This window comes from Anopheles funestus, chromosome 2RL (assembly GCF_943734845.2).
Source record: "Anopheles funestus chromosome 2RL, idAnoFuneDA-416_04, whole genome shotgun sequence".
In the NCBI taxonomy this organism is placed as follows: domain Eukaryota; kingdom Metazoa; phylum Arthropoda; class Insecta; order Diptera; family Culicidae; genus Anopheles; species Anopheles funestus.
Window position 1 is genome coordinate 27,928,236 of NC_064598.1, and position 14,046 is coordinate 27,942,281.

A 14,046-nucleotide genomic window follows, 5' to 3' on the forward strand; every position below is an offset into this window, starting at 1 on the left:
CTTGACACCTTTCGGCTTAAAGTGGAGAGAGCATATGGATGGAGGAAGGATCATAAAAATTTCCACCGAGAACCCTAGCCGCTGCTGAATTTCCGGCCTGTGCTTGTGTGTTGTTATCTTACACCGGGGGCGCGATGCTGCATTTCCATACAAGATCATGGAGATTTTTTTTGATCGTTCAATTTAGACCACAGTTGTTTGTTGGTAGTCCGGGTTACTCCCAACCAAGGACCCCCAGCAAACTCGTAAAATGCTCTATACGCGACAAATAAACGAGAACCAATTTCTCGGAAGATAAGATACCACATTAACGATCAAGGGAGATTTGGTTGTGCATGTGGATGTCGGTAGAAGTGAGGAATTGTTTATTTAAATTGTTGGTATCCTGAACCAAAAGAAAAATCCTATGAAACAGGGAAAACGAAACCATGAACATCAGTAAGAGATGTTTTAAAGCTAAAAACTACTTGCTAAGTTAAAAGAAATCATTGAACTCACGGTACACACGGTTGTACGGTAGAATTAGTGAGAAATATTTTGAAATTTGTTATTCAGAAGGTCATATCATGCAACTTAGACATAACAGAAGAAAAAGTAAGACAGAAATATAAACAGGAGTATATATTCTCTCTTCATGAAAAAACGCACTATTATTATTCAAACCTATTAAAATACGAATCAAGCTAATTTTTAATACAACTTTCAAACGTAGATTTCACAAAACAAGGTACCTGCTTCAAGGCTATTCTTATGCGTAGCTGAGAGAAAAAGCCAACAATACAACAAAACAAAAACACCCAAAGTGGCTCGTGATCTTCTATTTCGCAATGCGTAACGCACAAAATGTAAAAGATAAAACAAAACAAACCATTCCCCTAATCGTCGGCAAACGGCATAGGATATGCATAACATGAGGGTCCTATTTTTAAGTTCACATTCACTAAACCATCACCGTGGGCATTGCTTTTTAACTAACTTTCTCCGTCGAACACAGTGAGCTCCTTGCGCAGGCAGGCAGCTAATGCCAAGAATCAGCAGTTGCGCAGCCCCGGGGACAAAATATTCGCTTCGTATTTCCATCGGTGTGGGGTGCAGCAAATCGTTGATTCCAGAAATGTAGATGTCTAGACTAGGGGTCGAAAGGCAAGGGAAGCAAACAGGCAAAACAAAAAAGAAAAAAAAAACATTCCATTTGATGCAAGCAAATGGTAGGCAAAAATCGCATCTAGCGATCGAAAGGAAGATGCCGATTGCGATGCGAAAAAAATGTGTTTTTTTTCTCACTTTCCTTGCCATGTTGGACATGTTGGGATGGGGTTTTTGTTTCAGCAAAAACAGTGCATTCAACTTGAAGTTTTCTTCCGTTCCGATGGTACGATCACGGAATTGACACCCTTCTCAATTCGAACTCGACATAAACTGGCGTCTGGTCGACTGAGAGGAGTTCCGTTTTTCCGCATGGTTTCTTCACGCTGTACGTGACATACCAAGGATCGCTGCACTCGATCGGTGTATGCACTCTCCGAAAGGTTGGAACCGAATGTTGGAAAGACATCTCGAATGAAGTCAGCTGTTTTTTGGGGGTCGGATCGCATTGCACGCATGAACGTGCCCGGCACAGTCGGTCAACCCTGATCGGACATGCACGCGCGCACGTTGGGGACGAGGACGAGAAATCGCCTCGGGTCGAACCCCTCCGTGCGGTATGTGTCGACGAAATGGACGAGTTATTTTTAAGGCCACTGATCGAAGTGGCGCACACATTTGCCGGCTGAAAATAATTTCAAGAGACACTTCGTCCGTTATTGTTGCTACTACTGCACATTCCTGGCCGTCTGCGTACCGGGAGCAAAGACTTTTTGCCTTAGAGCCTGCTTAGTGTCGAAGGGGACGTTATGGCGATGTTGTGAACGTACCGTTCATTGGGTACGAGAGTTGTTCGGTGAGACTGCTCCCAGGCGTATTAGGAGGTTGCGTATGCTCCCTACGCAATAAACGGTAACGAGACGGACAATTGCGTAGTCTAATAGATTTACGGTTCGATGTTACTACGGTAGAGATTGAGTATGTAGTAGTACATCTTGGTGTAGTATTCCTTCGAAACACATCAGATAGATACTACAATTTATGCGTAGTTTCAAAATAGGCTGTAATTTCTTTATCATCAGATGATGCAATTTTATAGAATTTTACAAAACATAATATTTTATAAATAAAGTGGATACTGAAAAGCTATTAATACTTCCACCAATTCAATTAAATTTCTTCTTTAAGAATACGACAATTTTCAATTACTCGGTGACGCATTTCTGTATCTCCTAGATCCCATTTCTTCTTCTAAGACACTGCTAAAAGCTGTCTGTTCATATCACAAACTGTGAGTAATGCAAATGATATCATCCACTGTTGAAACGCAATGAACCAACGCGAATAAACAGGACAATCGGTTTCACAATATGGTAGGTGTTTTGACTCTCTGGTCTGTACGATCGCATCATAACCATCCACTCATCATTTTCCAAAAAAAAAAACACACACCCCTCACACCTCAAGCTGCTGGAGAGCAACGGACGAAGCTGCGAACGAGATGTGACGGATGCTGAAGTGCAGTGGTGGCCAAAAATAGATCATTTCATCCGCCTGTGCCTGCGAGTATATGGGACAGTGGGGTTTTCAAGAGCAACGCAAAAGTAGATGTCCATCCGGTCGCTTCAATTTGCGGTGACATTCTGCAGTCGGACTGTTAGTTACACCAGATGTCGGGACTATTGAGACGACGAACATAGTATGAAGATCGTGTGAAGGACATGATAATGATGTTTTCTGGTCCCTCCTTCCGGTCTTATGCACTTATGGTAGGGATCATGTTAACAAGTCTACTGCTAATTTCGAATGTCTCAAGGTATCGACCAGAGGTCATCGACATCACCGTATCGAACACAGATGTCATCAGTTCGATCAGTGGCCATTGTCTGCCTACGAAGGAAGGCACCTATTAATCATATACTCGATCGGTACCCCATGTGCAACAGTGTACGTTGGTTTGAAGCACACCAAAAACGCACGAAACCGGAAGAAGTTGTCATATATTCTCCCTCGCCTTTTTTGTTCCCGTTCGCAAACTGTAGCTGTTAGCTGCACCGACACTGCAAGAACTCATCTTACAGACACAGAGTATGGTAGACAATATTGTTTTGGCTTTTGTTTTCTTGTTGCTAGACCGGCTAGACATAAAGCTGCAGACAACAAATCCATGGATACTGTTGAAAGTATAGCATACCGTGGCGGGGACTTCCTCTTCAGCCGGAAAGGGAGAACGCAGCCACAAGAGAGGGACGAAGATGAATGTTTTAAAATCCCGTGCAAAATTTCGCTAAAATTAGCTACATCAAACGTTGCTCCTACGCTCCCGGCATCGGCATTGGCTTTGTGCTCCGTTCCGATCCGTGGGGATCTAGTGGCCTACGGCCGTATGTCTGCATCGATGGGTACGTTTTGCGTATGTTCCGCACACGGCACAGTTATGGTACACATCGCGGCAAAATGCATTTCGCTAGCCACAACTAATGCGAGGACTCAGTTACCTCCTCACTCAAAATTGATGAATGTAAAAGAGTTGCACGAGGTTTCGGGTGTTCACGCGGCAGATAGCACCGGGTCAGCTGTTTACCGGCGATGCAGCATCGCAGTCAGATGAATCACGTTATTGCAGCACATCCGCCGCGCTTCGTTTCATGTTTTACTTTGATCGGGGAGCAGCTGAGAAGTTGCGGGGGATGGATTTCGGTTTCAATGTGAAGGATTTACTGTCTAGCTTCTATGTCAATGTCAGGGATGGGGTAATTAATTATAAATCATAAATTTGTTTATAATTTTATTTCTATTTGAAGGTTTTGCATTTTGTTTGTATTAATTGTTTCTGATCCATCGTCGTAGGCAGATTCAAATTAGACAACAAATTTGATAGATGTAACAAACGAGACGCATTTCTTGCGTCTCTAGACTCTCTGTGCTAAGTGCTTGTGGTCCATGCAGTAAATCGAGCGTATAGTATTAGCACCATGCGCTGATGATTTTATGCTTTTCAAGCATAACAAATGGTGTTTTTTCGTAATGATGCATGTCATACACAAGAGTGATGAATTTGTTGATATTTTAATTTAAAACCACTAGCCTTATAATCTCGCTTTCCTTAATCGATGGAACTTTTGTTGCAACGACCGTGCAAGGTTGATTAAGAATTAAAAATTGTTAAAAAAGAATTTAAAATTTTTAAAAAAGAATTTAAAATTATTAAAAAAGATTTTAAAATTATTAACTAAATCCTGTTGTAAGTTAAACTTTTTTTATTATTTATCTTTGAAGGTTCTACATACAACAAAAACGACTATCCTTAAGCTGAGATAAAGATGAAATAATTTAGTGTAAAATACGTAATTAAATCCCATGTGTAATGTTTCATTGAACCGCGCGTGATTATTTCAAAGTTCGTTCACCGTAGTTCTGCGATTGCGTAATGCATTTTTCACCCCGTGAACGTATGGGACGGTGAGTTTACACGGGAAATCTAACGCCTTACATTACCGCAAAACTGAAACAGAATGAAAAAATAATGATTTTAGAAAAAAAGCCAAGGGAGAACAAAATTGTCACCCAAAACATGATGTCGGTCGTGATATTTTCAGAAGGTGCCGTATGTTTCCCGGTGACACATAACACTCACAGCCTTGCATTGGGTAATGTTTGCAAGAAAGGTTACGATCATGTAGGATCACTAACCGGAGGGTATTTAAATTTTTCGCATTTTGCACTTTCAAGCGTATGTTTTATTTGCTTACATTTTCAATGTCCCGCATTAGATGTGCGTATGCGCTGGCTTGCAACCTCTTGGGGTGGCACAGACCAACTGTCAGCCGCATGAAAGATGATCATCGGTTTGATCCCATGCGCAAATGGGGGCTGCGTACATTGGGAAGTAAAGCAAATTTGGCTTCGCTTTTCCGACCCATCAGTAGCAGAAGAAAATGCAGGCAGGGAAGCGCAAGGCCTGCGCAACAACGTACGCACCGTGTACACGTTGGTAATGCGCGTGCTGTCGTCCGTCGTCGTAGTCATACGTCTCGTCATGTCAATCGCCGACCACGGTGCGTGAGTTGCGTTGCGTCGCCCGGTGTGCGAGGGAGAATGCGCCGTCGGAGAATAATCTTAAAGAATTGTCTCCCTGCGCCTGGGAACACGCGGTTTGTCGCGCGGTGCGGAAGAAATAAATGCACGCCTCGGTTGTCGATCGTGTGAAGGCGGTGTATGGTGGGGGTAGCAGAAGAGGTGAGGTAACAGTGAGACGGGGTGACGGCGCTATTCCTAGACGTTAATGAACGGAAGCAAACGCACAAACGCGGGTATGGACGACGCGGGTAAGGGATGTTTAAACACTGTTGCGCAGGGGCATATAACCCCCAGCAAAGATTTTTCATCTTGTGCACGGTCGTGTATGGCACGGCACGGATCTACAGGGTGGTACAGTTTATCTTCCAGCGTCTTCCGCGTGGTTGGTGGGCGGTTGGGGGGAACGGGCACGTGTGGTCGGTGGGGAAAGAAAGCATCGTAGACAAACGAAGGCACGCGATCGTATGTGATGCACGCGGTTGCATCGAGACAGACGGCATGCGACGATCGTTAGTGTGGTCTGCTGCCACCATTGGAAGGTGTTGTATGATGTGGGTATTTCTTTCCCTTTTTTATTTCTCTCTTTCTCGTTTGTATCTCCTTCCGGCAAATTGTCGACAATCGGACAAAGTACACACGGGAAGTTGGAAAATTGTTCGTTGCGAAGGAAAATGCATCCCTTCGTAAGATTCTTCACTTCCATTGTTGCCCTAACGATCGGTTTTAACAATTCCTGTTGTGCTTAGGCTTTGGTTGTTTCCTACCGAACGTAGGAAAATTGTTCACTTCTCCAATCTTTTAAATGCTTGTTGGAGAAAATGTTCCAGGAATGTTCTTGATGCGATACAGACAAAATGATTTGCCTAGCACTGAATAAGGGTGACGATTGTTGGAAATGTGGTTTTAATTGTTGACTGATCAGTTCTACCGGAAACGGTGCTAAGGTGTACACGCCGCAGAGCGTTAGCAAAGAATGTGTGAGAACTTTATAAGAGTGTGTTTTTAATTGCTACATTTATGTTTTTGATTGTAATTGAATTCTGTTTCTCGTTGATTATGTCGCAGTTTGTTTAAATGTTTTAAAAATTACTCATTTTAAATGACACAATTGCTTAGGAGCTATTCAAAATAACTCTATTTCTAAATGAAATTGAATCAAAATTGATCCTCTGGTTTACAATACATTAAACCCATGCAAAAGGAACCGAGGATAAAAGTGTTAAAATTAATTCTGCCTTTTTGTGTTTCTGCTTTCTTCACATCCACATTTGCATTGTTCATTGCTTTGGATTTCGTTCCTCTACCAAATGCGAATGTCGGCAACCTACCGCTGATGCTTCCTTCCGATAGGGAATTCCAATTTTATCCATTTCCCCTAGGCCTTTTCTGTGCTTTAAATCTGGCCGACTGTGGTTTAGGGTTCGTGATGCTCGGAGGTCGTTGAACGCTGAGTCAGTCGCACAGGAATTTGGTTGCCAATTTCAGCTTAAGGTTACATTCGTCAGGAAATTGCTCGCATTGCGCATGCACTTTGGTTTTTGTACAATTATTTGGTTTCGTCTATTGATGGCAGATTTTTCTTCTTCTATTTTTATTTTACAGGCAGAGTAAGCATTACTCTATCCAATTGATTCTACGAATGGATTCCACCATAAATTGGTAATAATGGATCAGTCGAAGGAAAAACTGTTGAACGAATCGATCCTTTCGAATGCTTCAAGCTGCGATAGGATGATGGATGGCTTCGTGAGGATCCCGGCCGACGATGGAGAGGAAGCTCACGACACCGTAGATTATGCAGTTGGTGGTTTGATGAACATGTCGTACGTTTCATCCAATCCGGAAAATCCGGAATATGCGTCCATATTCAAACCGGATCGGCTGGTGCCGGATTTTATCCTGGGCCTTCCGCATCATTGCTCGACACCAAAGAAGAACGGACGACCCGTCTCGATGTACGAACCGTGGACACAAGCGAAACCGTTTCGTTCGCTTCCGGCGGAAGTGTTACGCCAGACGACCAAACTAATCGACATAGAATTTGAAACGGAACAGGCAGCAGTCGTTGCAGCTGCATCTAGATCCTGCTGGGAGGCGGAAGATGCTGACGAGTTTATAACCACGCTGGATGAATCCGCCATCCTGGATATTGAATCGTACGAGGATTTAAATCACATCTACACTAGAGATATGCAAAGTGAGTAAAAGTGAGATAGTGAGCTGAAACGTTGTATTGAACAAGTTTCGTTCACTCACCACGAGGAGTTTTAGCGACTCTTTTTTCACTTATTCACTCATGAGTGTAAGCATGTAGCCGTGGTGAGTCGAGTTGCAAAAAGAGTAAATACGTGAGTTGAAACGAAAATGTGCGAGTGAGTTGAAACGAAAATGAGTTGAAACGAAAATGAGTTGAAACGAAACGTTTGATACACATGAGTTTAAACGAAATACAAGTGTACAATACCCAAACTAGCCAAATGAATATACTTCTCGCTATGCCTAACTATCAAACCTGCATAAGCGAACAAGCGGGCTAGTCTGATCGGTAAGCACATGAAACGGGATCCGCCTCTGCTTAGGAGATTTTCAAATTTAAAAATTCGAAGAATTTTTTTAATTTTTTATAATTTTTTATTCTTTTTTTATTTAAAGCATTATATGAGTGAAAACAAGCTTATTTCAATCAATTCGCATTAAAATAAAACAATTTATAAAATTTTGCAAAATTACTCAAAAAAAAGGTAATGCTATAGGCTTATGAAATTTTCAATTTTTTATATTTTTTATAAATTGTTATTCTTTTTTTTTATTTTAAGTATTATTTGAATGAAAAGAAACTTATTTCAACCAATTGGCATTAAAATAAACCAATTTATAATTTTTTTGCAAAATTACTCAAAAGAAACTAATGCTATAGCCTTAGGAAATTTTCAAATTTATAGATTTTTTTCTATACAGAGCCAGCAGTATATTCATTAGGCTAGTTTGGGTATTGTACACTTGTATTTCGTTTAAACTCATGTGTATCAAACGTTTCCTTTCAACTCACACGCACATTTTCGCTTCAGCTCAAGTATTTACTCTTTTTGCAACTCAACTCACCACGGCTACATGCTTATACTCATGAGTGAGTAAAATTAGCAATCCTTAACTTATACGCTTATGCCGGGTTTTTTATGACTCGTTAAACGAGCTGACTCCTAAGAACGACTCATCCACTCTAAGTTGACTCACTAAAAAGAGTTGTTATTCTCATCTCCAATCTACACCCAAACAGGCATCGGAATGAACTACCACAATAACAATAATAACACCGACAAGCAGAACCATCAGAAGTTGATCGTGGCTGCCGACGTACATCATCAGCAGCAGCAACCACGATATCAACCGTTACCGCACATCTTCGAATATCCCGCACACGATCGTACCGTCGAGCAAAAGTACGAAGAGATCGAAATTTATGCGACGGTTAAGAAAAAGCCCCGCGAACGGACGCCTCAGTCCGCGATCGATCGTACGATCGCGATAGACACGGAGGCGCTTTTGCTGGCCACGGGTGGAGCACCGGTGCAAAAGTTTCCCAAAATCATGACCACCTCCTGCTATGGGGAACTGCACAGTTACGGCGGCGCTGCACCGATGGTTTCCGGTGCTTGGAACGAACCGGGTGCAATTGTGAAGAGCAACGAGAATCTGCTCGATGCGGGCAAACCACTGTCGATGAACAGTTCCTTCGTCGATGACTTACAATCGGGCAACAGCTCGCTTTACGAACCAAACTCGATGAATTCGTCGTTCGACTTTGCACGCTACTCGGCGAACGAGAAAACGCGCGTACGCTGGTGGGATGACTTTACGGAGGAAACGGAAGCCGAGCTGCAGGACATTGCGGAGAAAGGTAGGTGTTATAGTTTTTGTTATATGATTAGATTTTTAGTAGAAATTATTTCTTTCCACGTTATAAGTTTCTCAAACTGGACAAACTTTTCAAGAACCAAAAAATGTGAAAGATTCCTCATCTTGCTCGGAACAATCCAATTCAACTTGAACTCAGAAATGGTTCTAATTTAGCCAGTTAAATTCGAAACCACTGGCATACTTCCTTGTTTGCTTGGAAGCATGTTTAGGAGAAACCTAATACTATACTTAACGAACCGATTGACTTCAAAGACTCGACCTATTGCATCGGCGCAAGGCAGGCAGCCGTACGCCCGTTTTCTATTTTATCAGGGAACGCTAGACTGCAATTTCTCGTACTCGATAACTGCGAGGGCCATAAAATATCGGCTGCACGTACGTCTCGGTACACATTTGCCCATTAATCAGTTCGTTTGCACCGACCGGCGCCTGAAGCACACACTGTGTGTACTGCTACGGACGATATATGATAGCAGCGAAGCGCCGAGAGATACTGTTGCTTGCAAATAAAATGATTTCGTTGTAAAAAGTATCGACGCCATAGAACGATACCGTGGCTTCGATTGGTTTGTGGCGTAAAACAAAATCAAGGCTAGCAATAGAAGTTTTATCACCCTGAACAAAAATACTTCCCCTGTCGGTGCATTTGATCTGTAGGGTTTGGTTAGCGCAAATTTAAACGATTTAACTGTCTGCCAAACCCGTCGATTGGTCATCAGTTTGACTGTTTAATTCTTTTTGTTTTGTAACACCGGGCTTCGTGTTTTGTAATAGATATCGAAATGTCATGGAAAAAGAACAAAACACACACACACACACACACACACACAAAATGAGGAGCTAGCCAACTTTGTATTTTAGCTTATCTTAATCGGTTTTCATCAGATCATCGTCGGTTTCGAAACCTCCCCGCAGAATGAGTAACACACAAAGCACACAGTAACGCTTGCTAACGGCGTAACGCTTCACCGATCGTCAATGTGATCATGTATGGATATTAGCCCAACTCTAAGCTCGAGCTATGGGGAATCAAGGCGAGTTGACATCATGGTGGTTGGCAAAATGGCAATAGTAACCAATGCAAGCGTGGGTTGTTCTTCCGTGACAAGTGTGAACCCCGGTACGTCATAAAGCTAAAAATGTAAATTTGTCGTCTCGAGGCAACTCCTCGAGTCCAGTACCGTGTACCGGGTTCGCGTGTGAAACCATACCCCGAAATGGGCAGCTCACTCTGGCAGCAGTAACCGTGGGTGCAAAATGGTCGCAAAATCGAGCTCATCGATGGTTTTTGAGGATTGGTTCTTTATGCACACACAAAAAAAGGCCATCGCGAGAGGTGTTTGCTGGGACACAAGTCACCACCAGTTGTTTTGTAGTCTTAATTTGTTGTTGCTCTCCTTTCGTTGTTGGAATTTGGAATGTAATCCACCGTGGAAGAGACTATTTACAAAGAGCACAAGCGGTTATATAAACAAACAAATAAAGATAGCTATGGAAATGCAACTGTGATTCCAGTGCGAAAGAATGGCGGTAAACAGTATCTTCCGTGGGACGTGGACAGACTTTTTGTTTTGGAGCAATTCTGAAACCGTAACAAAATCACAACAGTTTAGCTCATGTTGTTAGTTTGCAAGGAGTTTTTGGATAAATTTATGATAAGTCTCTCGAAACGGATCGCATTTGTCACCGGGAAAGGATGATGGAAATTAAAAGCTTCTCGCCCACATTGCCAAATCTGAGAGCGTTTAAATTACAATCGAACGTAGCTTAGTAGTGCTAATGAATATTATTGTTATTTTTGGGTGGCCTTAAGGTTTGAATGAGTTTTTTTTTATCAATTAAACAAAACAACAAAACCATTATATTCTGATTTCACAATGGGATAACTTGACACAAATAGAACAAATAAACACTTGGGAGAAGAAAAAGTATAAAACTCAATGCTACAAAGAAATTCCTTTTAATGATATTTTTTGTCGACAAACCACAGACAGTTCTGGGAACAGCTGTTTCATGTGCACAGGTGTATAGTCTCTGCGCCGGTATAAATAATCCACAATCACATAAACTCTAGTTGCTTGCTCCGACGCCACTTGGCTCAGCAAAATTGATAACCGAATGGAGCTGTTCTTTTTTTTGCAATCCAGCATTATCACTTAATGTTTCCAAGGCGCCCAACTTTTTTTTTCTTGTCGTGCAAATCGCTGTCTGTTATCATACACCATGCCAATGCCTGAATGCAAAGGTATGCGTAACCTTTTGGGGTTGATGTGTGAGACACAGTTTGTCCACCGAGCTGCTATGATCCCTGTCAGATTGTAGGGAATAGAATCAAAGCCCGTTTTTATAGGGTAGAGGTTGATGGATTTGCAAAAAAAAGTAGAAAAGAAATTTAAAATCACCACTCCATGCATAAGCGAACACGAGCGCGTGTGCGTTAGAAGCAAGCTATTCACCCGCGCATGAGAAGCAGGCGCCGTGGTTTGCGTGTCGATCGAACATTATCACCGAACCGAGTGCGTGCAAATAAAGCTTGATCGTGGTGGTAGTAGTCTTCGTCAGCTCTCACGCTTACGTCGCCTGTTTGACAGGTGGTGACGCGATTGTTTAGTATTTTGCCAGCGCGTTCTCGAGGCTAGGCCGTTCCAAAGTTTGCTCGTCAGTTGGCGCCTCACGGTTTAAACATACGGCCGGGTTTTCGCGTTGTGATCGTGCCGTTTCGAGCAATTGAAGCTGGAATTGATCAACGAAATGAGCAACGTGTTCAAGCAGGAATTGTCACGGTTTGTTAGGTGTAAATGTTGTTAAGCTCCGCATGTTTAGAACGTGCTCTTTTTACCCCGTTCTTAGCTATGAAACGGTATTGAATGGAGCAGTGATGTGAAGCGTGAAATTGCGTTATCCTTTATGGGAGCATCAAATTAAGTTCCCTGGTGTACACATATGAATCATTCTCTCGTTCGCCTAATGTAGTGCAAAAAGTGTGTAAAATTTGTATTTAAAAAAAAATCTAATTGTTCTACCGTATCGTTGTGCCGGTACAAAGTGATTCATACGCTGAAGTGTCTATTTTTCTGTGAAATTGCTCTCAAAAATAATCTTCTATCTAGTGCCGAGATAGTAGCGTTACCCGGCGTTACATCGGGTGCACGATAAGCGATAACGCTGCTGCACGCGCGGATCGGATATTCAGCTAATGCAACACCATGTTTCGAAAGTCACGCCGGATCAGGATGGGAACGCGTTTGGTAGCAGGTGGTGGCGTAGATTACGATGGCGGCACGAGATCGGTATTTGGTAAATATGTCGTCACTAGTCGTAATATTAAAACCCCTTTTTCGCACACACCATACTACACGCGATGTTACCATCGTGCGGGGTCTTATCAATCCGGATGAATGCGGAATTGTTTTGGTCTAGTGAGATGCGCGTGTTTTAAGCAGGCAGCAAGCATGCTTCTGTGTAAATGTAGTGAAATCAATACTGCCGGAAAATGAAAAAAAAGATGAAAAAAGCACATTGAGCTTATGCTGGTCGTCAGATGAATGGGAACGCCTGGGTATTATTGTGAATGAAGTATGTGTCCCCTCGTATACTTATCATCGCTAGGAATTATTGTGCTGGATTGAAGTTTTTCTTATTGATTCCGGTTTGTTTCAGCGATTATACTATCGGTGCCGTGTAACGAACAGAGGCACAGAAATAGAATCATTCTTGCTGAAAGTAAATTTTAATTGATAATTCAGCTACTTTATTCATGATTACAAGAAGCTTTATTACGGCTAAAGTTTTCAATTGTATTAATGTTTAGATTCATCTAAGTTAGTGTGTTAAATAATGGTGGAACAAGCAATTAAAACAATACAGTTTTAATTACATATTTAAAGTAATTATCTTAATTTTGCAGATTTATACAAAATTGAATTGAATAGAGTTCTTTTAAATACTATCGTGGATATTTTTTCATTACATCATTCTGTACACTTGATGGTAAATTAGTTTGGACCAGTCAAGGTCCATACTACTCTCCCCTTTGCTATTTGGTTCTTTTTTTGTAAAGTTCTACTTAATCAACAATAGCAATAAAAAAGCAACATGAAACCGCTGATCGCTCGGTAAAGGGAAGCCTAAAACGATCCATAGAAAACCCATCGGTTTCGTACGTACGTCCTTGAAAAAGGCATGGGATTCACTTTCACTTACCCTCAACTCGGTGCTGAGTTAATTTTTTGTATCATCATTATCTCCGTTATCGTCATCATCATCGCCAACATAATCATTATTATCATTCCATTAAGACACACAAGCTCACCGTTCCGGTACGAAGAAGTGCTACATGAGTTTCGGTATTGATATTTTGCTGTGAAAATTAGGTTGATCTTTTTTGCCACTTTTACCCTATTACCACGGATGGGGTTTTTTTTTTTTATTTTCGTTTCATTATTTGTACAAAATAAAACAGCGGCAAAAATGTTCATCAGCCAGTATGAAAGGTATGCACGTCATTGGTATAGCCGTACGATCATCAAGGGCTTTTGTTGTACGATACCGGAGGCAGTGAGAAAATTGAATTTTGAAACCGACTTCCACCAACCCGGGATGCAGTTGGTTGCGACGTATATACAGCTGCAGTCAACCCTGCAATGAGAGTAAAAAAATGTTTAATAATATAAGTAAGCAAAATAAAAATGAAAAAACACCACAACAGCATACCACTTATAATGAGCCTACGTTGCAGTGAGATAATCATCGGTGGTGAAGGAGCAACCGTGTGTGTATGTGCTGTTTGATGATGATGGCAGTGAACATAATTAGAGCTGCCATAAGTTTTTTGTGCCATTCGTTGTTGCCTGCTGTTTGCTGGACTATGATTCTTCATTGTCATTTTGAACCTCGAATGTGCGAGAGGAGGGAGCCTTTTGTGCTAGGAATGTGTCCTTTCTTGAGAATATTATCTTTACA

The 14,046-nt window shown here is 41.8% G+C and overlaps 1 protein-coding gene across 3 annotated transcripts in view; it reads left to right on the forward strand.

Moving 5' to 3' along the window:
• The first annotated feature begins 6,816 nt into the window (after window positions 1–6,816).
• The window catches only part of LOC125761833 (protein TANC2), a 108,636-nt gene continuing 101,406 nt past the window's right edge, over window positions 6,817–14,046 (forward strand). For 2 of the 3 annotated variants that reach the window (XM_049423346.1, XM_049423348.1), the window contains exons 1-2: window positions 6,817–7,363; window positions 8,444–9,064. In XM_049423346.1, coding sequence (XP_049279303.1) covers window positions 6,832–7,363; window positions 8,444–9,064 — 1,153 coding nt within the window. In that variant the 5' untranslated portion in view covers window positions 6,817–6,831. Of the gene's footprint in view, window positions 7,364–8,443; window positions 9,065–11,687; window positions 12,382–14,046 lie in introns of those variants that run through there. The other variant, XM_049423351.1, reaches the window with a different exon arrangement.